The sequence below is a fragment of the Coturnix japonica genome, chromosome 8 (genome assembly GCF_001577835.2).
Source record: "Coturnix japonica isolate 7356 chromosome 8, Coturnix japonica 2.1, whole genome shotgun sequence".
Taxonomy (NCBI): domain Eukaryota; kingdom Metazoa; phylum Chordata; class Aves; order Galliformes; family Phasianidae; genus Coturnix; species Coturnix japonica.
This window is the reverse complement of record NC_029523.1, coordinates 11,740,295-11,767,593: the sequence shown is the minus strand read 5'-3', so window position 1 is coordinate 11,767,593 and position 27,299 is coordinate 11,740,295. Positions and strand designations below refer to the sequence as shown.

The following is a 27,299-nucleotide window of genomic DNA, read 5'->3' as shown; positions in this document are numbered from 1 at the left end:
CATGCACTGCTTTTGATCCCAGCACAGACAGAGATGAAAAGTGGCAGCAAAACTGCACCTCAAGGAAAAATTCTAGACTTCCACCTTCATAATGATATGAATCTAAGAAATTTTATTTGATGAGGATATTACCTATTTTTAGCTTTTCTGATTTACCTGCTGTCTAAATATCTAAAACTTCAAAAAGACCCCAACAAACACCCAAGTTTGGCCTCCAACTCTGAGCGGTACAGAGAAAAAATTCTGATACACAATAAACTTCATCATGTTTTGTGATTCTGATGCATATTTTTCAGGTGATCAGAATACACGTGGAATAGTTTACCTCAGTTCCCCCAACAGACACCAATGTACTGATGCTTTTAAAGCAGAGAGATGACCAGGCTGTGCAAGACACAGAAGTCAGTGCCAGGGAACCAGCTCTAGCAGCCCTTTCTCCTGTGCTCTAGAACAGGCAAACAACTGAATGTTCTGAGACCGCATTTCGGCACCAAGAGACAAACTTGTCCCAAGTGCGATGGCAGCGCTGCTGGCCTGGGTGTTTGCGCTGGGACAGCTCGGCCTGGCGGACTGCTACTGACTGCGAGGGAAAAGCACCTACGAGTCGAACAGGTTCGGCGGGGGCGGGCCGTGAGTTTCTGCCCGGGCAGGGGCGGCTTTTCTATACTCACACTGGTAACATGTTCCTCTGTGTTGAAAGTTAAACTTGGCAGCTCCTCTCAGGGCCCTAAAAGAAAGACAGTGACGTGAAAGCCTTCCTGGGAGGCTTATTTTGCGCTGCCTTTACCCGTGTATGACATTGGGGACTCACAGGGGCGTACAGCTGCACAACGAGCCGCCAGGCCGAGGTGCCGCAGGGACGAGACGGGAGCGGGGCACGCTGCGCACAACCTCCCTCCGGCCGGCGGAGGCGAGGCCGGCAGCGCCCCGCCCCTCGTCCCGCCATTCCCTGCGCCCTCTCGGCACGGCTCGGTTCGGCTGCGGCTCTGCGGCAGCGCTCGCGCCATGGCTGCCTACAGCAAGTTCCTCACCGTGCGCCATTCCGCCATCGTCGGCGGCACGGCGGCCGCCTGCGCGCTGCTCTGCCTGCTCAACAAGCGGCGGGCCGCGGCCCAGCACGGGTGAGCTGAGCTGAGCTGGGCGGGGGCGCGGCGCGGTGGGCCGGGGGCGAGCTGCAGCGGTGCGTGGGGACGGAGCGGGGCCCGGAGGTCGGTCCCGGGGCTCTCCCTGCAGTGAGGTCCGCTGCCTCCACCCTCGGGACCGTCTCCTATAGAGGAGGCGGCATCCCCTGCCCGTGGTGTGGCGGCACGCCCCGGCTCCGCTGCTCGAGTTGTATTTGTTTTCTCAGTTTTCCCATCTGTGAGCTACTGCTGAGAAAGAGTTATACGTTTAGGTTTGTCCTGTCTGCACAGGTAATAACGGGCGAGGGTTATTCTGGTGCCGGCACGCCGACAGCTGTAGCAGCGATAGAGGCTGCTTGGGTTACCTGTGAGGGTGTCTCACCTGTGTGTGTGTGTGTGTGTGTGTGTGTGTGTGTGTGTGTGTGTGTGTCGTGTGCTGGCCCCTGGGGAGCAGCCGGGTACCAGAACGTGTGATGGGTGGTGAAGATGCTCCAGGCTCAGTCCTTGTGTGGTTCTGGCAGATCTATGGACTTCGGTCGCTGGCTGCGTGCTAAAGACCTGGCATGTACAGTTAGATATCGTGTAATTGCCATAACCTGATCCTGGTGCTAAACAGCGATGGTGAAATGGACTTACTCAATAGACTTAAGTAATAACATACCTGTAGTTAAGCAATGACTTAGTGTTATTTTACCCAATTCCTTTCATACAGGTGTTATCTTCAGAGCTTTCTGATGTTAGGTAACTTTGTCATATAACATACATAAAGTGTGAGCAACACAGGGCTTCTTGGAATTTGCTATGTTACGTTATTTGTGTGGGAATGGAAACGAGATCCTAAACTATCATTGATGGTTTGTTCTTCTGCCCAATTCATAGGCGAGGGTGATATATTCCAGTTATCTCTGTAAAATTTAGTCAAACACCATTTGTAAAAATGTGAAAAGCTTTATAGATGGGCTTGAAAGTGGTAAGTTGAGAGGGTTACTGATATGTACTATAAGATTTTCCTACTTATTGCATTGGAATGGTGTCTGTAAGGAAGACTGGGCCAGGTAGATGTTCTGGGAGAATTTGTGTTCGTACTTCAGACTGCAAATATGCTTTTGAAGTGAACAAATTGTCCACACTTCCCTTGCTTTCTCTTTATTGAGGAGTGGACTTAGTGCACAGTCTTGGATTACGTTCAGTTTGAAACGCACCTTCAACTGTAGATTGAGGTCCATTTAATATACTCCTGAAATACATATAATGTGGCTCCTGGATTGTCCCTGAACTGTCTCTGTTGCAGGTTTCTTGATGTTGCTCTGCTGGACTCAACAAGGACAGCGCCTCTATTAGCTGAGAGTGAATGCGGTGAAACTAAATTCTAGCTTGAATATTGAAAATTGTGCCTGGAATGCATTCCTCCTGTAGGAATCTTATGATTTTGCTACATACAGTGTTAAAAATCTAAGTTATTTGTACATACTAGGTGGACTACGTGCTATTATAATGTTATTGTCTGTTGCAAAGTGGAGATGATTCATACATTTAGCAGTTGAATGGACTTGAGGTGGTCTGACCTGACGTGACCTATCCCTTTTCCTCTATCTATACTACAGTTATCCTCATACCTCTTTCTTACTGCTGTAATCTGCCTCTCTTACACCATTTTGCTTTCTCAAATCTATTAGAAATGCAGTTTCTAAAATAAGTACCGTGTTTGCCAACCAGTTTGTACCTATGCAACTACTGCTTTAGGCTTTTGAAGCACTCTGTTGCATAGCCCTTAATACTGCTGTTATGTTGGGGCTGTGAATAACAAGCTCTACATCCACCATTCAGTTGTTTCATGGCCAGCTATGCTGCTCCTTTTTGTAAGGATGAGATTTGCCCATTGGTCTTCCTTCTTTTCTCCATTTTTCCTTGTGAGGCCAACCTTGCCAGGAGCATTACAGAATGCTGCCTATCAAGAAGAGGCAGTAAGCAAGTTGCATTGCCTACACCACAAAAGCAACCACTTATTACCATTGCCTCATCCTCTTTTAGTCTTGTTAGTTTATGTATCATTCATTTCCTAATGCTTTGTTGCTAACATAAATTATAGCACACTTTGGGAGCGACTGTCGCTGTGCCAGATTTTTCTATTCCAGCATACTTGTGCTGGTATACAATACTGACATACAAATAAGCGGTAAAACTTCATGTGTGTGTTAATTATGATAGGGAATAGTCAGCTAAAGAAACTATCGCAGGAGAAAGAGACAACTCTCACCTACATTTCTGCTGTCAGACAATAGGGACAAAGTCCGGTACAACTCATATCAAGTAGTGAGGTATGAATAATTAAGCTGGATGTTATGCTAGCCTACCTACTAGCCTAGTAGGTCAAAGATCACTTAATTAGTGTTAGTTGGATTAGTCACAGCTGTTCTGCTGTAGGACCTGTTACATTGCTCATCAGTTGTGCAGAACTGAGAGGTTGTATCACCTACAGCTGACAGTAAATTTTAACTAAACATTTCTAAAATCCTCAAAAATAGCTCAGAATAGAACTGTTGGCTTGTAGGAAGAAGCTCAGTTGTATTCCATGTTATTTTCTGTGCTTTAGTCAAGGAAGCAAAAATGCCCTGTTTTTCCATTTGAGTTGCTCTCATCAAAATAAAGTCTGTTTCCTAGGAAAAACCTTTGATGACTTGGGAGGCAGAAAGTTGTTACATGTAGATGCAGTGATGACCTGAGCTGTGCTATTTGGTGTGCTTTTATAGTGGGAAAAAAAATGTTGTCCTGTTTGGGAAAGAACATAATCCTGGGTATATAATACAGGAGAAACCAATCATGTCTTTAATTTGTCAGGAGCAGTTTTTATCAGCACAAGGGACTTTGACACTGATGATCTTTTTGGCCACTGAAAAACTCACTTCCATTTAGGGAAGTGACTCAAAAAATCTGTATTAGAGACCAGTGGTTGCATTCCCTCCCTCCCCCACATACTGGGCGTTGGAAAAATATTTGAAGGATAGGAGAAAGAAGGAGAACTAATGGAGGTCTGATGAGTAGTCTTTGTACTTTGTCCTCTGTCTGCTAAAACAGCAACAAAAAGTTTAATGCCCAGGACCTTGAGCAAGATCTGTAAAGGCTGGTTTTTGGAGCTGGTGTTGTTTTTAAGTAATAAACAGTACTGAAATAGAAGCTTCTCAGTCTGTAGCATTTTCTTAACTGATGATGTGTTCTGGTGCATTACAAGTACTGTTTGGCTGTGTGCAAACGCAAACAGCAAATATTTCCTTTTAGTAGCTGCTGTTACTATGGGATAGCAATTTGTTGCTAAGAATTACTATTTTAATTGAATACAGATGGCTTTGAATTTACTGTCAGTGCACAAATTTAGCTTTTATTCCTATTTTTTGCGACATTAAAGAAACCAGCCCAAGCAATGACTGGAACAGTTTGGTTCACATAAACTTTTCTTCTTTAAGCAAGGGCTATAAGCTCATATTAGATACCAATGGTAAAAAAAAATGGTAGATGATGAAATAGGGTTATATGCAATATAACACTGCATGTAAAAGGAAGGAAGAAGGAAAACCTGTGCTGTGTGATGTTTAAAGTAAAACAAAGTTGTTTTTCACTTGCAAAAGTCTAACCCCGTGTCTTATGAGCTTTGTCTTACGTTAGACACCACTGCCTAGAACAACAAGCTTAAAATTTGATTGCTTCAGAAATAAAACCTTAATGGGTGTTACATAAAGGAGCTGGTGGTTGTCTGTGATTCTCTCACTCTAATGGGAATTGTTCCTTAGTCTCTTTCTGGTTGGAAGTGAAGTACTTGCACAAATAGAGAGTGTACTTGGATTATTTTCAAGAAACACATACAGGTTTCTGCTGGAGGAGGGGCCTGAAAAGCACTGCAGGAAGCACTTTGGTAAGGAGTTTGGAACTGCAGGGTTAGGGAAAGAGAAGAAGCTGAATATAGTAGGAATTGTTAGTGTTTGGAAGGTGACACGATATTTAGAATCTGCTCCTAGACGCACCGGCCTTCCCTGTCACCCAGTACATCCATTAAAATCCAAGTGGATGCTGGTGTATCAAATCTTAATTTTATATATGTTAAACTTTTGAAATCCATGTGATTTCTGCCCCTTCTATGAAGAGGAAAAAATGCTTAAAGGAAGAAAAATATTTGCCAGGAGCTTCAGAGATCAGACTGGGCCAAAGAGAGGAGCTGTTGATGCGGTGTCTGTCAAGCAGGCTTTTATGCAGGTCAGCTTAGGTGATGTGTGAGCACTGTACCACTTAGCTGTCACTGGGCTTCTCAGCCTTCTTCCTCTCAGGGAGTGGAAGCTGGTGTTTGTCAGGACTGCCCTTGAACTTGACAGTGATTCATGTACGTACAACCGGAACTGATAAAAACTTGTTCAAACATTACAAAATCCAGTACAGAAGTTAAAACACAGTGGGTGACACTTGTAACTTAAAACAAGTCTTGCTTTTAGTTATTCAGTGTTTTTGCACTTAAGATATTATTCTCTTTATTATTCCTTGTTTCTTTAGGCTCTGAAAATGCTTGTGTGAGGTCCATGCTTGTTTCTTTGCACAAAGGGCCCTGTTCCTGTGTGGAGATGCCAAGACTGACAAAAAAGGCTGAAGCTGCATTGCAGCAGATGGCCAGATTGCTTACATGTATGTGGAAGTTTTAAGGAGAACCCATGCTGCACAATGGAAAGGTTATTGAAGAAAGAGTAGGCAGCTACATTGTGATGGACTGAACCAGCATGTAAATGTGACTGATCAGTCCATTACATGCCATTTCTGCATTAACATGAAAAATAAAACTACTGACCTAAACATACAGATTAGGTACATCTTCTTGTAATCCTAAATCTGACCTTGAAGGGGGGAGAAATAGACTGCCTGAGGCTCAGAAAATATGTCCTCAGCTGGAGGGCACAGAGTCGGGAGGAACTGGGTGACTCAGGCCTTCTTGAGCTCAGACTGCCTTTGTTTTGGGCCTGGGTAGTTAATTTGTGGCTTCTCTTTTATTAAGTTGCCAAAAGTGGTTGTTCTCTAAGCCAAGATCTAGCATATGAGTGTATGACAGTGCGAAGTAGGGTTTGTTTGTTTGTTTTTCATGTTGCAGGAAGAAGAATGAAGTCTCTTTCCTCTGACGTACCTGAGGGAGAGTGACAGCCACAGCCTAGGCCAGAGCACAAGCTTATGGAAAAACAGTAGCTGTAGCCTTTTTCCTTTGTCTTTGTGTGTTACTGAGATACAGGCTTCTACTGAAACTGAGATTTTCCTCTAGAACAGTACTGCTTTGTTGCCTTCTGAAATGCTTCTAGAAACCTTCTGAGCTGTAGCAGCACAGCAGTCAGAGCTCAGCTTGCAGTCCATAGCTGCCTGTGACCTTTCAGTCCCTTTCTGGGTCACCTGAATGCCTTCTCTCACATTATTTTTGGTTATGCTGCAACCAGGCTCCCCTGTTGAGCCAAGAAAATCATTCCCTTCGTTTCTGTGTGCTCTCAGGGTGCAGTGTGTCAGTGTGCATGCTTTTGGACTGTGCCCGTGCTTCTGAGTAAGCCTGCTGCCCTTGACCCAAAATAACTGTGCTGTTGCTCTCTTACTCTGCACCGGGCGCACAGTGTGGAGCTGTCTGTCAGTGATTACGCTGTGAGGTGCGCACTGTGTTTCTCAATAGAGCTGTTAGTCCCTCCCACTGTAACAGTCTATGCAATTGTATTCCAGCTTTAGTTGTTTGAATTGTATTGTCTTTGCAGTGTCAGAGTGACTGCAAAATAGACTGAAAATTGCACCTCTATTCATGAAAGGGCTGCAGAAGACACACATAAAAATTGCTCAGAGGTAACAACTGCTTGAAGAGCACCATTTCCCTCTGTAACAAAACCTCTTCCTTTGTACTGTGTTTAGCAGAAGCCACATATCAAGCCACATATCCTACCCTATAGAAAGCAGGTTGCATGACCTGAACTTTGTAGCTTCTTTGTAGTTAATCATGATATACTGTTCTCAAATCCTGATTTCCTCTTCGCCCATCATTAAACTGCAAGACTTGCTTATCTCTGTCTTCGTCTGCAATTCCATGTTGTTACACTTGGCTCAGTGTGGATTGCTTCCATGAAACTCTGATGAACTTTAGTCTTGAAGGCGACTCATGTTTCAAGAAACTGTAATTCTTTAACCTTCTTGTTTGCTAACAAATAGCACGGGCCTAATATTGCCAAGTAGTTCCCTTTAGGTCACCAGGACTGGTGGTCTCTGGAAAGCTGTTCCCAGTGCTTCTGAAATCACTTTCCTTTGCAGTAATGCTGAGAGGAATCCTTTGAGCAACCACCATTGTTGCATATTTCTTTAGAGAGAATAGTTTTACTGATGAGGAAATACAGAGGTAAACCCAAAGACGGAGTGCTGTGTCCAATGCTAACTGGGAGACTGAAATCGAGTGATGCTATCTGGTAGTTTTCTGCCTCCCCCTGTGTTACATTACTGTCCTCAAAGCAGGATCAGCTGCCAAATGTCTGGGCAGTCCTGAAACTGTATCACTTTCTTTAAAACATCTTGCGTTGTTTTTTTTTTTTTCTTTTTTCTTTTTGCCTGATCATGTTTCTGAATGTTGAGGAGTGTTGTTTTGTTCTATTACCTGCTATTTATTAGCTACTTACCTATTTACTTATCTTTAGTGAGCTACTATTCAGTTACCATGCACATACAATGTGAAGCCGGATGTAGTAGTGTTAGCCCTGTACAGCCTTTCTTGGCTTGCTTTATGTCCATTTGTTGTAAAAGCTCTTTGCAGTTAAATTACACAGAGCAGGCTGTGTCTTGGATGCTGATTTTGCTGCAGTTTCTTCAGATCACGTGTGTCCCACTGCATCAGTAGCTTTTGTATTTTTAAGACAAAATCACAGAGTGAAAGAGTGAATTATAGAATAATTCAGAGTAGAGGAGACCTTAGTCCACGTGTCTGCTGGAAGCAGGATCCACACTGGAAGTTTGTCTGCCTGTTTGCCTGTCATCTGTTTGCCATTTAATGAAGTCTGCTTGTGCTGACGGGTCTTCTTTCTTAACCAGCTGGGACCTTAGTTTCAGTTAGCATCTTCCATGTGGGAAAACTCAAAAGCAAGCAGCCCCTGGAGATAAGTTTTATTAAGAAATAATTCTGCTAGAGAAGGCTATATTCATCTGGCATACTGATGGATAAGAATAACTAATGTATTTCTATAGGTTTTATTGTTTAGGAGAAATAAATCAGTAGAGCAGCTCACTATGCAAGTTTTTTTGTAGCTTTGAGTAATGTTACTGTATTTGTGCTTAATTTATGCTTTCATAATGTTCTTTCTGCAAACTGCAGGTATATGCATATATGTTGTATCTCATTCTCTAGGGGATGCTGGTGGCTGGAATTAAAAAGGGAAAAAAGACAACAAAACAACCAAAAAAGTACCCCCACAACAATCAAATTCAGGGAAGGATAGAGGAAAAACTCTATTTTCTAGTGTAGGAGGAAAAGGTAGAAAATGAATGATGGCTGCACAGTCTAGTCAAGAAGGTAAAAAGGAGCTGAAGTGTGTTCCTTATGGGACTTCTGTCATTTCACTGCTGAGTCCAGCATTGCTTCTTTTTCAGCTGTATGGAAATGGCTTCTGCTTCTGTAATTCTCATTTCCCCAGCCAGTCAGCCTCTGTATGTACACATCAGGATAAGAGTTTCAGTGTCTCTTGTGGTGAATTGAGAGAAACTGAGCTAAAGGATGAAAGTGGAGCTTTTCTGCAGTTATAGAGTGACTGCCTGAATGGTAGTAGAGCTGTCTGAATGATTGAGAGACAGAGTGTACTGACCTGAGCGGTATCTGTTTTCCTACCACATTACCAAATTAACCGTACAGCTCTGGAGCTTCGAGGCCCACTGATGACAGGTGCACTGACTTGAATGAAGAGTGCAAACTGGAGAGTGGCACGTGTAGGTGAAGTAATCTCTGAAATTAACACTGCAGTAAAAAGCAGCCTGTTTCTGTTCCCAGCGGCCCTTACATGTGCTGCTCAGACTCGAGCATAACCCCGCTACCAGGAAAAGTGCAGCAGAGGAGTTGGGCAGCATGTAGCAGTCACCCTCTCCAGCACTAAGGGCTGTGCTGCTCCAGCATTAGGTAAAGTCTGGAATATCAGAGAGCTGAATTGGCTCGTATCTTAGAGCTCTCTCCTGCAACCAGATAGTCTTGCTGTGTTCTTGACTAATTGAGGGTGTTATTTAGCCTTTACATTCAATGACAATGTGACCACATTTCCCACACAAACCCCTACAACAGGATAATGGGGTTTGGTGTAGTGCCAGTAGGTATCAGCCTGAAAATATGGGACTTATAAGAAGGAAAGTTCTGCAGTCTGTTCCAGGCTGAGTTCAGCCATGGCTGTTCTTCTGCATCTCAGTAATCTGTAGTTTGTGATTGCTTCATTTCTTGTTTAGGTATTAGCCTTGTTGGAGCTTGCGTGATATCTTTTCTAGGAAGAAAAACATTGTTGCAGCTCCATTTTCGTTAGGACATTATATACAAGTATGTGATTTTTATCTTAAACTTTGTGAATACAAATTAAATACAAGTTCACAAGTATGTCTGTTTCTGAACAGTTGTTTTTCTTTAGTTCTTCAGTATGTGCTAATTCAGTCACTTCACCTACTGAATTTCTACAGTTACTGTAGGAGAAACATTGAATGCTTCAGGTATTCGTCTGGACCTCATATTCTTAATATATTACTATTTATATTAATGTCTGATAGTTTTAAAGCAGCAGTGGTGGCATATTGAATACTATGACTTCAGACTTTGGCAGACCTTGAAGTTAGAAAGGTAGGAGTTATTATAGGATATCTTGAAGAGTAGCATGCTTTTATTTTGCGTCTCTGCAAGTCATGAATCATGCAGGAAGGCAGCCACTTAGTTTGGTCATAGTTATCAACTCATAAAAGTAATGCTTTGCTCTTTCTCCCAAACCAGATGTGCCTGTGCTCCTAAACTGATCCTCTCTTTAGGCCTTGTTTTGTCTTCAAAATTGATGTATCAAGAAGGGAAGAAGTTCCTTGTAGCGGCATTAGGTCATTCCTGCATCACCAGGATGTAGTTTCTACCTAAATTATTTTTTAGACTCTGCATGCTGTTACCATTTCCAGATGTTTCCCTTGTGTTACATCTCTGGAACTGGTATTACTTCTCACTGGTCTGCCCTCTGCTGTCTGTCATGTTCTTTACTTTGAATTTTGCACAAGTAGTCTTAGCAGATTTTTATCTTCTTTTGAGGTTGTGCTTCACCATTACCTTTAATTAAGCTCCTCTTAAGCTGGCATCTCTTCCTTCTTGCTTTCTGGTCTTCTTTTCTCATATTCTTCTGCTCCTCTGCCTCTTCCTTCTTTGTAATTAGGTTGCTTTTCTTCCCTGGTCAGTGGCACTGAGATCTTCCTAAACATTGTAAATTAAAGTAGCCCTGGTTTTATCCTAGGTACCTTCTTTATGGCACTTTAAAGTGCAGGTGTGAGATGCTGCTGAGTAAGTTGTGCATAAGTGGTTACAGGGCAGTGTCTGCACTTTGTTGGGAGTTGGAGGCAGAAGGAGCAGTGCCTTGCTTGCTTTCTGCTTCCCTGTGATTTCCCAGCTACTGGCTTGAAACTGTTGCTGTAGTTTGGTTTGCTGTAAATATTTTTGGTGTGATGTTGGAGAAATGTAACAATTTATTATGGGTAGCTGTCACTCTTAAACTACATAAACATGTAAACTTTCCCACTGTTTTCATGTGCTTATTTGATCTTCAGAAAGGAAGACAAAATGTAAAGTCTCAAATGCCAGCTTGCTTTTTTAAAGGGCAAAAACAGTTCTTGGGTGATTGTTGATAATTGTTTTTTCTCTAACCCCTTTGAGAATGAGGGGAGCAAAAACAGGACAGAATGGAAACCAGTGTGCAGCTTTGCAGAGCCTTGGTTTCACAGGATCTGACTCTTTCCCCTGCAGCACAAGCTAATAAGCAAATAATCTTTACAAATAGCATGAGTTATTTAAAAGTCAAATGCCTTGCGAAACAAATCTGTTTGGCTTATGTAGACAGTGTGAAATTGAAGTTGGGTTGCTGAACCTGCATTCACATAGTTTCCTTCTTGGTCACTGGAACCCTGCTGCCAGAGCTGCAAAGTATTTTTTTAAAGATATAGAAACAGCGCAAGTTGATGGTGCAAAACTCAATGGATAAGAGGGAGACTTAATTTTGCTACATGAAACCAAACAGTAGAATGGATAGTTTTTCATGTAACAGTGTATAAAATTAGCAAGTAAGCTTTACATAAAAGGTATTCCTGCTGTGAGGACACTGTGCTGCTTTGTCATAGGTGATAGGGATGTAATCTACTGCTTTTCTGTTTGTCTCCTGTGTGTGTTTAAAAAGTAAAATACTTTATTTTTTTCCTTTACAGTAAAAGAAGTGGAAAACAAGCCTTGCAGAACAATGAGGTAATTATTTCTTCTTGTTATATATTTAATAATCGTAAGTGCTATTGATCTTTTTTTTTTTTTTTTTCTTTCTGTCCCATAATTGCAGTTTTGTTTTGGTCAGAATGATGGGTATGATGCAAATATAGTTTGAATGACACCTTCAGACTTATAATAGTGAAGCAAATGGAAGAACTGGAGTAATCACATATAACTGAAGTTTTCATTAATACTTTATGTGTGCCATATGCTTTTTCATCCCTGTGCATTATGAACGTTTAAGGACTAGTTTTGTAAGTCTGACCATATGCTCAGCAACAAAGAGCTGCCTGTATAGTTCAAGCCATCAGTGCTCTAGAGAAGCAATGGAATGTGTCCTTAGGAATACTGACAAATGGTGTCTTCCAGAGACAAGCAACTTTGGAATTGCGAAATGCTTTATAACTTGTACATGTGTTTTAATGCTTGAACTATGATCTTGTATCATGACAATTATTTCCTATTGCAGCTTGTTCCAGTAGCTTAGTTCTTACTTAAGATTTCTGTTAGCTGTTCATGCATGCCATTCTGATACATACATTTATTTTAACTTGTGTGAGCAAGTCTTAAAATTGGGAGGAAAAACTGCAAAAGCTGCAGAAGGAAGGTGGCTGTAAGTAATGCAGCTAGGGAGAATAGTACACCGTCTACATATGCTTTACAGAAAGTCTCATTTTTCTGTGTGGAGCAGAAAGAGGGAAAGAAGGAGCGAGCGATGGTGGACAGACTGTTTATTGCAAGGATATGTCGAATCCTGAAAATAATGGTCCCTAGAGCACTTTGTAAGGAGGTAAGCATTGCCTTTAGTAACAAAGAAAAATGGGCATTTTTGGAGTTGGTTTCTCTTGTAATATACTTCCCTAGAATAGGGCAAAATTGTAGTGCACGCTTTAAAATGGCAACAAAACACATAAGTATAAAAAGCTACATCCACTTTCAGTTATTAGAGTGCTAAAATGAGATGACTTTTATTCATTGTTTAACTATTATATATCTATTTCTCACTAGACAGGTTATTTGCTGCTTATTGCTGTAATGCTGGTAGTTCGCACATATTGTGATATTTGGATGATTCAGAATGGAACAGTCATTGAAAGGTATGTGTTAACTTCTTATTTTATTTTTTTCTTACATTTAGAGGGGGAGGATGGTCTAATTCAGACACTTTATTGCGTATTCATGTGCCTGAATAACTGGCATTGTCATAATTTCATGGCTCCTATAATTTTAAAAATGAGAAAAAATTATTGTTTGGTCACCAATTATTTATTTTTAAGCCACATTTACCTCTTGCAAAATGATTTTTCAGTCATGGTCATATTTTGTACATTCACAACTCTGTCTTGTGTTGATCTGAACATCTATGGAGGCGTTTTAGAATGGTGATGTGATGGTCATGCAACAAATGAAGTTAATGCACAGGTGATTGCATAACAGAATTTGGGGGCATTAGAACTACAGAGGTGTAAATTTATTTTGAATAGAATCAGAAATATATAGTTCTGTTAAATTACAGATATTTTTTTCCCATAATAGAACTGTAAAGAAATAACAGAGGGGTATTCAAGGTGATGCTTTAAAACTTACTGGTGCTGGTACGGTGTTTTAAAAACTGCTGCACTTGGTAACATAGACAGTCAAGTACTCTGCTAATTTTCCATAGCTGCTGCAGCAGTGAAGCAACTGTGCTGTACTGTTGCTGTGTTTTTCCTGCTCGCTTCAGAACCAATGAACTCTTAGTCTCTCATATGCAATATTTCCAAATAAATGTAGCTTTTCATCAGCAACATTTTGGTTTTTTTAATTGGTTATGAAACAAATTGGCTCATTTTTAAGATGAAATAAAATTCTAATACTGATGGTATTGTCTTCATATGATGGTTCTGTCTTCGTATTGCCTTGTCTTTTCAGCTAGAAAATTCGGATTCTATTCTTTTGAAACTATCAGTCAGCTAGTAGCAATATTTTCTGTCTGTCCAGTTTATCTATTAGCATCTCTGTGATGCCAAGAACACATAAGGAAGTTCAACAGCAGTAGTTATATCTTTATATCAGAGGATAATTTTTTTTTTGTTACTACTGGGAGGCAGTAAGATACTCCTGATACATATTTTACTTGTTGGTCCTGCAGCTACAAACCATAGGTCTTTGCTGTGAGGTTTTTTTCCTCTGCAGTGTGATCTACTCACCGTTTCTCTGCTTGAGTACTACTAGATTATAGTTTCTCTTGTAAATAACTCTTAGCTTATGGCTGTTTGCAGTGCCATCATTGGTCGCAGCAGGAAAGATTTCAAGAAATACTTGTTCAACTTCATTGCTGCAATGCCTGCCGTAAGTGCTTCTCTTAGATTTAAAATATTTTCTGCTATAAGAATGAAGCAAGTTAAAAATTTGAGGAAAAGATTTCAAACGGGTCTCTCAGAATCTGAGGGGAGCAGTTGTTTTATGTGAAGGTCTGTATTAAACAGATTTAATTTTCTGGCTTTTGTATGTGAGAGACTATTGGCATATTACTGTATGCTTGCTGATTTTGCTGAGTTATGTTTTTCAGGTTGGTTTTGTTGATTGTAATTTTGACTATCTGCATAATATGACACCTGTAGTACTGCCTAGTCTCATTCTCTGAGTTGGGTGATGTTTCAGCAGTGTAGTTTCAGAATTCTTTGACAAAATCAAAGAACTCTTTTCAATTTTCTAGTTTTAAATTTCTTACAACTTTTTTGAAGGATTTGGGTGTTTTTCCCATTGACTTTTCCTTCAGCTTTTCAAAATCTGGCCCCCACTAGATAAAAACAAAACACAACAAAAACCAATTGTTGCTACCTAATAGGTAATCTGTTATATGATAGGCACAGTAGTGAATTAGTCACTAAGGCACTGACTATTAAATGGTGGCACTCTTTAATTTAGCAGAAAAGCTAAAGATATGTTATCTGAATGTTGGTTTATAGTAGATCTTCTGATCTGATGAGTGCCACAGGGAACTGGAGTTGTCAAAAATGCAAGTGAAAACTTAATCAGTGATTGTGTAGACACTATATATTTAGTTTTAAGTAAGTTAAACAGTATTATTGACTTCCAGAGGACAGTTCACCTACTTTGAAGTGTTTGCACAGTCTGTGTTGCAAATGAATTGAGGTATATTGAATATTGAAATACTGTCTCTTTTTAGATCTCTTTAGTAAATAACTTCTTGAAATATGGTCTAAATGAACTGAAACTGTGCTTCCGAGTAAGGCTCACCAAATACCTCTATGAGGAATATCTCAAGTAAGTAACACCTTATTAATGTCTAGAATTTTAAAAACTGAATTGATCCAAATTGAAACAAATCATTTTAAAGCCATAGTAAGAATTCAGCAAGATGTTTAGAAGCTATATTGTTTAGAAAAGATTTCTGACTGTGTTCCACTTGAAATGAAGGATGAGCAGTTCATTCAGGGTGTGTATGGCAGCAGGTGCAAAGTTGGCAGAGTTGGCTCAAATGGACAAAAAAAAAGGCACTGTACTGCTTCTATTAATAAGTGAGCTCTCCAAAGTCCTTCAGTTACTCTTGTTTAGTGCTAATAATCTACTGACTGGATTGGATATTTGAATTTGAGTAGCTTCTTATGTTCCTCTGCACTAAATTTAGGTTGTCAGGTGTGCTGTTGTGATGATGACAAGGATTTTCTAACTTGAAGTGCAGCACTGATGCATAGAGCAGTCTGGGGCTGAACTCCATCTAGGGTGACATCCTGTAGCCTAAACATTTCTGCAAGAGTTAATGTGGGTCTGTTCTTGCAGAAGCATAAGCGGTGTTGACTCCATGCAGTCATTTAATGTCTGCATTGCTTTCCCCCTTATTGTATGATGTAAGGAATTTCCAGCTATTAGAGATCACAAGACAATGATTTCTCTTCTGCCTCTTAACCGCTGTTTTGTTTCAGGGCTTACACATACTACAAAATGGGAAATCTGGACAACAGAATAGCTAACCCAGATCAACTCCTTACGCAGGATGTGGAAAAATTCTGTAACAGTGTAGTGGACCTGTACTCAAACCTTAGCAAGGTAAGACTTTTCATAGAGAACTTTGAGTTATACCTGTGGTCAAAAATTCATTTAAGCTGTTATGCTAATATGTTTTTTCTCTGCAGTTTCCACAACCTCTAATAAAAAACTGTGGCAGATCATAATGTTTTTCCTTAAATTTTGTTTTAAGGAACATAATGCTTTTTTTATTACTTTTTTTTTTTTAACAGTTAAGCAGGGATGTGTGCGTACTTTCTCAGTTAGATTTCAGAAGAAAAATAATTGATAATTCATAGTTAAATACAAATACTATTCTGGTTATGGAGGGGTGGCTGAGAATGCATTTTCCTCTATTTCATGCGCAAAACTTTGTTTTTTGATGTATTGAAGTAAAATTACCATTTTATACTCATGTTGATGTTTTAACGTTTATTTTTTTCCTCTATGCTTCTCTTACAGCCCTTCTTGGATATAGTTTTGTATATCTTCAAGCTAACTAGTGCAATAGGAGCTCAGGTAACTTGAGTGCTTTCTGCATAAGTAAGGTTTTTTTCCCTTTGCTTTAGCATTGTATCTGGAGTCTGAGGAGAATGTTAGATGTTAATCATAATTTCATCCATTATTTCAAAAGATATACTAAAATACGCTTTTATGCTTAGTGTTTTATAAACGTAAATTCTTTTTGTCTTGAGGCAAGCAAGATAAAAACTCTCAAGCTTAAGGAGGGTAGATTTAGGTTGGACACAAGGAAAAAGCCTTTAAAAAGTGTGGGTGGTGAGGCACTGGAACAGGTTGCCTAGAGATGTGGTTGATGCCTCATCCCTGGAGACTTTCAAGGCAAGACTAGATCAAGCCCTGAGCAACCTAATTATCTGTGCGTGTCACCGTTTGTTGCAGAGGAGTTGGACTAGATAACATTTAAAGGTCCCTTCCAACTCTTAACAATTCTATGGCTCTGTGATCTGTGGCAGAAGAAGAATTTGCAGGAGCTCAGCTGTCATAAAACATAAGTTCTTTGTTTTCTTTTGGCTGTTGCTTGGGAATTCCCTTTGGAACCGTGCCCTGTCTGGTTGCTCTTATTATATATGACTTTCTTTTGAGGGAAGAATTGGTTTTCCTGTTTCTTTGTAACTTGTATAAAGAGGAGCTATTCCTTGGGCAGAAATGAGGGAGAGAAGGTAGAAAAGATTTAGGAAACTTAGCGAACAAGTAAGAAAAACAGGAGATGGAGATTTTACATGGATGATGATAAAAATTTGAGTAGGGAGCTGGGAGGGAAAATGACATCTGTGAACAGGGAATTAGGAGAAAGATGACTGTGCTGGCTGCATGAAAGAGGAGCAGCATGACAGGAATTATAAAGGAGTGCTAATACGGACACATAGAGAATCAAGGATGTCAAGGATTTAATGCTTTCTGTGCATTTTGGATACAGATGTTGCAGTTTACATTGGAATTTATTATTTTTTTTTTGTTGTAAACTATTGGATTGAAAGTTTTTATTCTGTTTTGATATTTACAGGGTCCAGCTAGCATGATGGCATACTTGATTGTGTCAGGGTTTTTCCTTACACGTTTAAGGAGACCAATTGGCAAGATGACTATCATAGAACAAAAATATGAAGGGGAGTACAGATACGTCAACTCACGGCTTATTACAAACAGGTATAGATTTACTTGGTTAGCAAGATAGAAGTGACAAAATAATTCTGTGGTGTAAATATGTTTGGAAAGACACTATCAGTTCTGAGCAAAGTGTTTGCATCTTTATACAGTTTATTATGTAATAATTTCTATTTGCGTTGTATTCCTAATTTGAAAGAAAAGCTGTATACGTGGTAGTTGTTAGAGGGCACAAACTCCTATTTCAGACAAAAAGAAACGTCTGCTTTTTATAGTTGACTCTTTCTGAAATTTCCTTCTTTGTTTTTTTTTTAAAGTGAAGAAATTGCTTTCTACAATGGAAATTTGAGAGAAAAACAGACTATTCACAGAACCTTCCGTAAACTGGTAAGACTTTTAAAAATACTGTAAGCAAAACTTTGATTTTCTCATCACAATTCAAGTTTCTTTTTTCTTTTCTTTTTTTTTTTTTTACCCTGACATTTGTTTGATCCTTTCTACAGACTTATATCATCAGAAAATGGTTTGTCTAAAACTGTCGACATTGAGATTGCTTTTCTGGAACAGCTGATTTTTGTACTAGCAATCTTAAAGTCAGTTTGATTATTGCCAGTTTTGTGTCAGAATTTTTGTGTAGTAGTTAGTGATATGATTTCAACTAAAATAATTAATATAACAGTTTGCATAAGCTGACTTCAAGGTTCTGGTCAGAAGAAAGATGCTGTGTACTGCAGAAATGGATAATATCTTGGATTTCTGTAATGTATGATCTCTTGAAGTTGCCATACACTGATTTTTCTAAGAGCATGCTGAAGAAGAGATTTGTTTCTTATTCTGTTAACTGTATAGTGTTGTATACGTAAAAATAGAGTAGAATAAAATTGGAGAATATAGAGGAAAAGCTGAGAAATGGAAATGTCCCAAAATGTGTGTCTCTAAAAACGTTAATTTAAAGCTACTCATAGTTCTCCTGATTAAGTCTTACTTTGCAATTCAAATGTGGTTTAGTTATTTGACACTGATTTTTATCTGTTCATCGCATTACAAATGAAACACTTCTCAGTCTTGTATTCCTACTTGTGTGGGTCACTTAGCCTTTGACTCTCCATGCCTTGTTCAGAAACTAAGGGCCCTTTAGTTTATTTGTTCTTTTGTATACCATCTTTTTCCTTAATTGTTTCTGTTCTTTCTTTTGCCAACTTTCATTGCTTCTGTCTACTTCTCTTCCTCTTTTTCCTGCTGCCGAGTTCCATTTCATTACTTATTGTGTTTTGTGTTCTTTAATTTGGAATTCTTCTAAGCCTTTCACTTGGTCTTGGTGTGTGTATTTGTATAAATTAAACTGAGTTGAGTTGGTGTCTATGCTGCTAATATCATCAGATGATAGGTCCGTTTTTAGAATAAAATCAGGATGTAATTTTCTGACTGAATGGTCTTTGTCTTGTTGCTCAACTCCTTTTTACCCACTGCTGTTGCTGTCCTCTCACTGCTTAATTCCAGTTGTAGGTTTCCTTGATCTAGAATGCAGATGTTTGCCAGCAGGGACATTGATAGTAATTATCACAGGCTGTAGGTGTTATTAGGGGTGTTTGTGACTTATTGAAAAAGAGCATTACGTTGATTCAAATTTCTAAAAAATAATAAAAAATAGTAAAATAAGTACTGATGAAGTTTGACTTTTTTTGTTTCTGTAACTTGCCAGGTGGAACACTTACATAACTTTATCCTGTTCCGGTTCTCTATGGGCTTCATTGATACTATCATTGCCAAATGTAAGTGCTCAGTAGTAGTGGACTGTAACAAATAGCCAGCATTAAACTGTGGTGGTGTTTTTTTTTTCATTTCTCTGATTAATATGTGGTTTAATATTTACCCTTAAAAACTGCAGATCTTGCCACTGTGGTTGGTTACCTGGTTGTTAGTCGTCCATTTTTGAACCTGGCCGATCCTCGTCATCAGAATAGTACCCATGCAGAACTTCTGGAGGTAAACAGAAGAGAATTAAAACAATATATTGAATTCATGTTTTGTTAGTTCATATAAAGAAACTTTATTCTACTCTAGGATTACTACCAAAGTGGAAGGATGTTACTGAGAATGTCTCAAGCTTTGGGTAGGATAGTCCTAGCAGGTCGTGAGATGACGAGATTGGCTGGGTAAGTGTAGCAGTATTGCATACATGATCAATCTTAAAGTTACCTTTTTGCTGATTCTCATCTCATTTTAAGAAACAGATAACTGAAGAATTAAAATGGGCTGTGTGCTTTGTTCAGAACAGTGTATTCTAAAATTAAAAATATTTTGTACCGGGAACACTGTATTTTAAAACATGATATTTATCTCCACTAAAAAGTAGTAGCATTCAGTTTGAATGCTTAGTTGAAAGGATGTTGGCAGGTACCTGTGAATCAATTATTTGTTATTTTACCAAAATGCTTGGGGTATTTTCACTTACCATAAGTCCTTCACTAAAATATCAAATATCTGACTGTAGTAGGAAAAGGTTCTTGCAACCTTAGTGCAGTTCTAAAATCTTCACTTCCTGTACTGGGTTGATGAACATTTCATTTTGACATCTTAGTAGAATAATTGCTACTGCTTACATACATTTCTGAAGCTTCTAAGGATTATTTATAGGTTTTGTTTTCTTTAGTTTCACAGCTCGAATTACAGAATTAATGCAGGTTCTGAAGGACTTGAATAGTGGGAAATATCAGCGTACCATGGTATCTCAAGAAAAAGGTAAAAGGGCTGTATGCTGTACAATACTTAGCATCTCTTGTTAATGCTCCAGTTTCTAATATGTTTTTTTCTTTAAATTAAGATGCAGATATGAAGCAAGCTTTGCCTTTGATACCAGGATCTGGAGAAATTATCAACACCGATAACCTTATCAAGTATGTTTTTCAAGTTCTTACACCTTCTGTATTTTTAGCATAGTCTGTTTTGTTTTTTGTTTTGTTTTTTTTTTGTTTTGTTTTGTTTTTTTGTTTTTTTTGTTTTTGTTTTGTTGTTTTTTTTTTTTAAGTCTTTTACCACTGTAAAGTACTGAATGGGTTTGTGGTTTTTTTTTTTTTTTTTTTTTTTTTTTTTTTTGTGTGGCCTAAGAAACATAGTGTTGATGTAGTACTGAAACAAAGACACAAAGTAAGGCAAGTTAAGAGACTGAATAGCTTCAATCTAGTTAGTGTGGAAGCCAGATGTGGGAATAGAGGTGGAGGGTAGAAGGAAGTTGGTGATAGAGCTATTTTAAAAAAAGCAAGGTAAATGTAGGTGAGTATCCATATGATGTTTTGGAGACTAAAGATTTAGAAATATTCAGAAAACAGATGTATGAAGAAAACCTTTCAAGAGTTTCAGTAAACACACATGAAACAAGAGCAGTCGTAATTTTCTTAGCTGCTGATGGTTGGAAACTGAGACAATGTACTGAATGAAATGCTGCTGAAGCCTTCTCTGTTCCTGAACCTTTGTCTAAGCATGCAGTGTTACCTGCCTTTAGGCATCTGGTTCTGTTTTAATTTATTTTATTCTTTAAATACAAATAGGTTTGATCACGTTCCGTTGGTGACACCTAATGGTGATGTTTTGATCCAAGACCTGAACTTTGAGGTAAGATTTTTAAACATAATTTAAAAACATATTGTGCTTCATGTAACACTTTAAAGTGAAAGTGGTAAGTGGTCTGAGTTTAAAAAACAAAAACAAAAAAAAACAACAAACAACACAGAAAATCAAGCTAAATGTAAACAGAGATGCTTGTATGATGTGCATATACAAGAACAAAATTCTTTTTCTTAATTTTGAAAAAGGGTAGTAAATTGCTGTTCCAAATAAAGTTTGTTACTAGTATGTTGTTTTTTTTTCATGGCCCAGTTTTGATGTCAAACTAGGTGGAGAAAAGAGTTAAGTATTGTTGGAAATTCTTCGCTGATGTCAAAATCCGCTACTATGTAGAAGCCTACAAGGACAAGAGTTTGTGTTATCATTTGTAGCAGCTTTCAGTATGTTTCAGCAGTACTTTCTCACTACTGTTTAAATGTGTTTTCTTAACAATTTTAGGTACGATCTGGTGCAAATGTTCTGATTTGTGGGCCAAATGGGTGTGGGAAGAGCTCACTTTTCCGTGTTCTCGGTGAGGTAAGGAAACTTTCAAATAGATGGGGAAGAATCTGCAACAGAAACACTATTGTAGAACTTTTTTTCCTCAAGTTCCAATCTTTTTCTTGTTGTAGTTGTGGCCTTTGTTTGGTGGACGTTTAACAAAACCTGTAAGAGGAAAGTTATTCTATGTTCCCCAGGTGAGACAGAGTACTTTAACTGATAAGTCTTCTCTTTCTTTCTTGGATGTCTGTTTATAAATATTTGACATAATTTATTGTCTGTAACTGTCTTAGAGACCATATATGACTCTTGGAACACTCCGAGATCAAGTTATATACCCAGATACTTTAGAAGATCAGCGGAAGAAAGGGATTTCTGACCAGGTAATAAGTCATTTGTTTACTCATTAAGTGAAACAGATGGTTATGCTTTGGATTAAAAATACTGATGCTATTAAAAACACATCTAGTTTGTTTCTAATGTTTATCATGCTTGATGTTACACCTGCACAGTAGGATAATCATTTATAACTCTACTAAATATATATTTTTTAAAGTTCACTTAAGCTTTGTCACTATTTCTCAAAAAAGGTGCTGAAGGAGTACTTGGATAACGTCCAGCTGGGTCAAATCTTGGAACGTGAAGGAGGCTGGGACAGTGTTCAGGACTGGATGGATGTACTCAGCGGAGGAGAAAAACAGAGAATGGCTGTATGTATCAAGTGCATAAATACTTAGAAATGCAATCTGTATTTTAAGTAAATATGGAGTATTAAATATTATTTTACATAAAGAAGGACACCCCAAAAAGTGAAGTATGTGAATACAGCAAAAATGGATAGTTAAAGTAACAATTACTTTTGCTTGAAATGTAATAAGAATGTTGAACTTGTACCATCCTTATGCTTTGATTATGTGAAAGATATTATTAGAATAATGGCTTTGCAATTAAAGAAAAAAAAAGTCAGTAGTGTAATACAGCTCTCAAAATTCTCTTGCCATAGTAAATTTTTGGACATTGATTTTAAGTTCAAATTGTCACATTGCTGTACTGATTGCAGGCCTGTATTCACGTAATTTCTTTGGTTTGCATTCCAGATGGCAAGATTATTTTATCATAAGCCCCAGTTTGCAATTCTGGATGAATGCACCAGTGCTGTTAGTGTTGATGTAGAAGGCTACATTTACAGCCACTGCCGAAAGGTAAGTCCTTTCCTTTTATTTTTCAATAAATTGTACCAGGAAGTACTCCTATATTTTCACTGCTTTTACAGAATTGTAGGGGTTGGAAGGGGACCTCTAGAGATCGAGGTTTCTAATTTAGAAAGACTGATATTTGGAGATAAAATTGCTAATCTTTGTTTTTTCCTTAGCATTCATCTGTTGTACTTCATTACTGCTAAGAAAAGTGAGAGTTTACTTAGTTTCAAGAGTTATTTGAAATGTACTGCTAAAAACATGTAATTTTTTTCCTCAAAATCTTACATTTCTAGAATTATAAATGTGGTTAAGATGAAGCTTGAAAATAGTATAAGGTGGACTGGACCTTATGCCTAGTATAGGATTTATTGAAAGGGGGAAAAAGAAAAGCACAGGGCATGCAAGGTCTCTTTATGCCTGCTAGGGTTCAGTCAGTGTTTTGAAGTCTCCTGGTAATTTAGGTGTACGTGTGATAAGTCTGTATCAGAACTCTTATTAGATGAGGACTACAGGGATGCAGAGTTAACTGAGTTGCAAGGAAATGAAGGAAAATTACCTTTAAGTTGTCAGTTACAAAGTTTATAATTAATAGCTTTTGTGGCCTGGGGGTTTGTGATTTTTTTTTTTCCATGTTTGACTGTTTTTAATTATCAGCTATATTGTAGTCACCTGCAACTTTATCTCCCTTGCCCTGTTAATTCTTCCAAACGATCAGGAGCAAGAGAATGGTGAAATCAATTGGAAAAATTAGCACTCCTGTTTGTTTGTTTTAATTGAAAAACCTTGTATTAAGGCTACATATTCACACTAATAATAGTAGTCTGGAAGTTTGTGTTTGTGAATTTAACGTCATCGGTTGTCTCAGGCTGAAAAATACATACTATCTCTCTATGAGGAAAAAATGAAATTAACTGCCTTATTTTCTTATTCATGTAGGTTGGCATTACTCTCTTCACTGTTTCCCACCGGAAATCACTCTGGAAACATCATGACGTATGTAGTCTATCCTTTCACTAAGTGTATCTGTAGTTGGTTGAGATTTCATTTGATTTTTCTATTAAATTAAAGATGTTCACATTTTAATTTTCTTGTAGATCACGTTCTCTTTAAAAAAAAAAAAAGTCATGCTTTCATAATCCTGTTGCAATATTTGAAATATTCTTGTGCTTCCAATTATGAAAAGTTTTTTGCCTCAAAACAAAATGCCCCTGAAAAAATAACCCTGAGCTACCAGCAAATCAATTTTAATGAGAAGTCAGTAAAAAGTATGGAGAATTTGCTTTCAGAAGGTACCTACCTGCTATACCTATACATAAGTTTCTCTCTAATACAAAGACTTTTTTTTTCAAAATTAATACATTACTTGTGTTATCACCTTTTTTTACTCAAACTGTGTGTGTAGCGGGGAGGGAAAGGAGGGGTGGTGGTGGATACTGAGTTAATATAGAGGGATGAATGTATACTTTCAGTGTATTGTCACAACAAACAGGATGTCAACATTAGGTCTGGGTGTGACCAGTAGATTGGTGCTTGATAGGAACAGAACGTGTGTGTGTGTGTACGTACATTATGCATATATATACTTTTTTCCCCCAGAGGTAACTGAATTTAGTGAAGCAGAAGGTGGGAAGCCCTGCCCAGCTGAGTTTAAGATTTTACACTAAAGTTACTTAAAAATTGTAACTTATGCGCTTACAGGGCTGGTAATTTTTAAGGAGTTGATAATGTATGTGTTTTTGTTTCAGTTTTACTTGCACATGGATGGCAGAGGAAACTATGAATTCAAGAAGATAACTGAAGACACAGTTGAATTTGGATCTTAAAATTCGTAAACTGAACTGCTACAGAGACTGATTACTGGAAATGTGTAGAATGGCAAACCTTGTACAGTAAAACTACTCAGCTTGTTTTTAAACAAATTAACTAGGATAACTTAAAACAAGCTGTTAAGCGTTTACTATTATGTAGGATATTGCTAATTGTGTATATGTTGGTTTAATTATTAATATGTACTAAGAATGTCTTTATTCTTGTGGTTTAAAAACCTGCCTAAATTAAATTGGGCTTAAATCAGTGTAACCTGATTCATCCTGGGATGCAAACCATTTGAAATCAGCTGATTTGACTTTTGTAGACCTTCTTTCCCTTCAGTGAAAAGCCCTGTTAAAATTAGGGTTGCTACCTCTCTCTTGTTCCTGCAAAGCAATCTTGGGTATTTTGCTCTGTTCTATGCATATTTCTGAGTTATCTCATATAATGCAGGACATTATCCCATCTTCAGATCTGTGCTCTGCTTGGTTGATGAAAGAGCCTTTTCCTTCACCAAGCCTTGTGATGTAGCCAATACACCTTTGCTGATAAAGAATGGACTGAACTTGGAAGATGAAATTCCTTCCGCTGAGAAAATTAAGCTAGTGCTGTGCTGGGTTTTGGGTTCTCTTTTAGTCCTTATCTGTCCATGCAGTTGTTTGCTGCTCACCAATATCATTATCTTCTGATTTATTAAGACCTCTTCTATAACTCTACTTTTTCTGTTAGTGAAACCCTATGGTAGTGAAGGAAATTGAGGGAGGAACAGATTAACCAATCAGAAAGGGAAAAGAAAGGTGATGTTTCAGCTATATGAGAAAGCGAATAGTTCCCACAAAGTGGGGGAACAATCGTTCTTCTCTGGAAACTGGTAGTAGTTAAGACTCAGGTCTTCATTCTTTTGGAAGATAATTTTAACAGACTGTTGTGTATGCTGTGCACGTGTTCAGTTTTGTGATACAGCAGCTACTTTTCCTTTCCTTCCTCTTCAAAAAATCAGATCTCTTTGTGGTTTTGGCTGCTTTGCAGATATGACTTTGAAAGTAAGAGATAGTGGTACTCCTCGATAGATTTTTCAAGTCTGTGAAGCCTAAAATAACACTTTCATCCTTCAGATTTTTCTCTAATTTTGGTTGCGAGGTTTCTTGATTTCTGGTTTAAAAATAAATTTAAAAAAAAATCTCCAGCAGTTCTCAGTGCTAAGTATGGCTTGTCCCTGCTGGTTTTATTATTCTGGATGCCAAATCCCTTGAAGAATTCAAACTCTTAAATCATTTACTGTAATCACTTTTCCACCATACAAATGATTACTTTGGTGGCCATGTGATTTTCACAAACTTAAATACAGCAAGGTGAATTTTGTCATCGGGGAGTAGGAAGGTACAACTCAAACTGAATTCTGTTTAAGCTTTAAAACAAAAAACTGCAATACCTGTTGTACGTTGACGGTCTAATAGTTCTTTGTTGTTCCACATAAGATATAATATAGGAATGCATTACATGAAGGCATGCATAAAATATGCAATAAATCTGCTCTCTGCATCTTTTATCACAGATTTAGGTTTAAAAAATATCTTTTCATAAAATGGATATGAATTTGGATGTGCTGCTGTATGCTGATTTCATTAATTTCATCATCTTTCATGTTGAGATTGCTACCTGTTAGTATTTTTCCTTTGATCATAGTTCTTGCCCATAACTTTCACTGCTAGTACTCTTTGAATAGTATTCAAATGCAAACAGCTCTCCTAGTTTAAGAATCCAGTGATCACAGTAGATTTCTAGTACGATGCATCGAGGAAAGTCCGAGTATATCACATTCAGGAGCATAAGGTGCCAGAATCAATTTTTATGCTTGTTCCACAATTAGAAAACAAATAGACAATAGACAATTCTCGTGTTACTAACTTTCCGTACACTCAGATTTGTGTATCAGCCTAATTTGTACCGTAGCAGGTAGCAGCATGCATTAAGTGAGGTTGTAATATTTTTTTGACTGTAACTGTGAAAATACGAATGCCAGATGGCTATTCTTGTGAAAATTTTCAGCACAAATACAACAACTTCTCTTGGGAGGGTTGTTATAAGAGCCCCTTTGTGAAACATGAAGCAAAAAAAAAAAAAAAAAGAAGAAAGAAAAGAATCAATGAAAATGAAGAAGTTGCTGTTATGTTTGTGATTAGGGCAGACTTGGGATACTTAGCAAATTTCTAACACTGACAAGCGAAACCACACGCAGCACACTGATAACACTGATAAGGAACTCCAGCAACCAGGCCTGTGGTTCCTCACAATTCAATTGATTACTAACAGAATGTTCTGTAACCTCAGATTTATTTAATAAACTAAAAAAAAGTCCTATTTTATAACCAAGGGGAAATAATTTGACTTTATAGATGACATGACATTCGTTGACATGGAAGATGGTATATTTCCCTAGGGTTGGGACTTAGCATTTCTAAATATACTGAGAAGGAAGAGAAAAATATTCTGTGCTTGATTGCAAACGAGGCTTATAAAATAATACAACAAATGTTTTAGAATGATATTCTTAATAGGCCTTATGTTGAAGTACTTTGAGATGGGCTTGATATAATGAATGTTTGTAAAACCTAATGAAAGTGATCAAGTCTCAATTATGTTGCAGAATTGCACTGTGATGCTGTATTTTAGCTCTTAAGTCTTTTTAATAGCACAAGTTGGAATTTTGTAAATTGGAATTCTGATCTGTCTCGGTAAGGCAGAGTACTGAACTGTTGATGCTTTGAAGATGGTACTGGTACTAGTCAGGTGGCTGCATTTCAACAGTGGTGGGAAACATTCCTGTATGTAAATACTGTAAAGTGTTTTTGAGGGGAAAATGGCGCTATATAAATGTAAGACATTAAGTGCCTCTGAAATAATAAATCTAAAGACAAAATA

The 27,299-nt window shown here is 38.1% G+C and overlaps 1 protein-coding gene across 1 annotated transcript; it reads left to right on the top strand.

The window, feature by feature from the left end:
* The first annotated feature begins 939 nt into the window (after window positions 1–939).
* On the top strand, window positions 940–27,299 carry ABCD3 (ATP binding cassette subfamily D member 3). The gene is made up of 23 exons (XM_015870020.2): window positions 940–1,121; window positions 11,574–11,610; window positions 12,320–12,418; window positions 12,637–12,725; window positions 13,890–13,959; window positions 14,801–14,898; window positions 15,558–15,681; window positions 16,102–16,158; window positions 17,165–17,307; window positions 17,583–17,652; window positions 18,968–19,037; window positions 19,154–19,251; window positions 19,330–19,421; window positions 19,919–20,007; window positions 20,090–20,162; window positions 20,814–20,877; window positions 21,328–21,405; window positions 21,501–21,566; window positions 21,663–21,752; window positions 21,960–22,079; window positions 22,467–22,571; window positions 23,505–23,561; window positions 24,314–27,299. The coding sequence occupies exons 1-23, from the start codon at window positions 1,006–1,008 to the stop codon at window positions 24,389–24,391; spliced, it is 1,983 nt and encodes a 660-aa protein (XP_015725506.1). The 5' UTR covers window positions 940–1,005; the 3' UTR covers window positions 24,392–27,299.

Coding starts and splice junctions, on each gene's coding strand:
- ABCD3 (XM_015870020.2), top strand. CDS start 1,006: ATGGCTGCCTACAGCAAGTTCCTCACCGTGCGCCATTCCGCCATCGTC. Junction 12,419..12,636: donor CTAGAGCACTTTGTAAGGAG/GTAAGCATTGCC, acceptor ATTTCTCACTAG/ACAGGTTATTTGCTGCTTAT. Junction 15,682..16,101: donor TGTACTCAAACCTTAGCAAG/GTAAGACTTTTC, acceptor CTTCTCTTACAG/CCCTTCTTGGATATAGTTTT.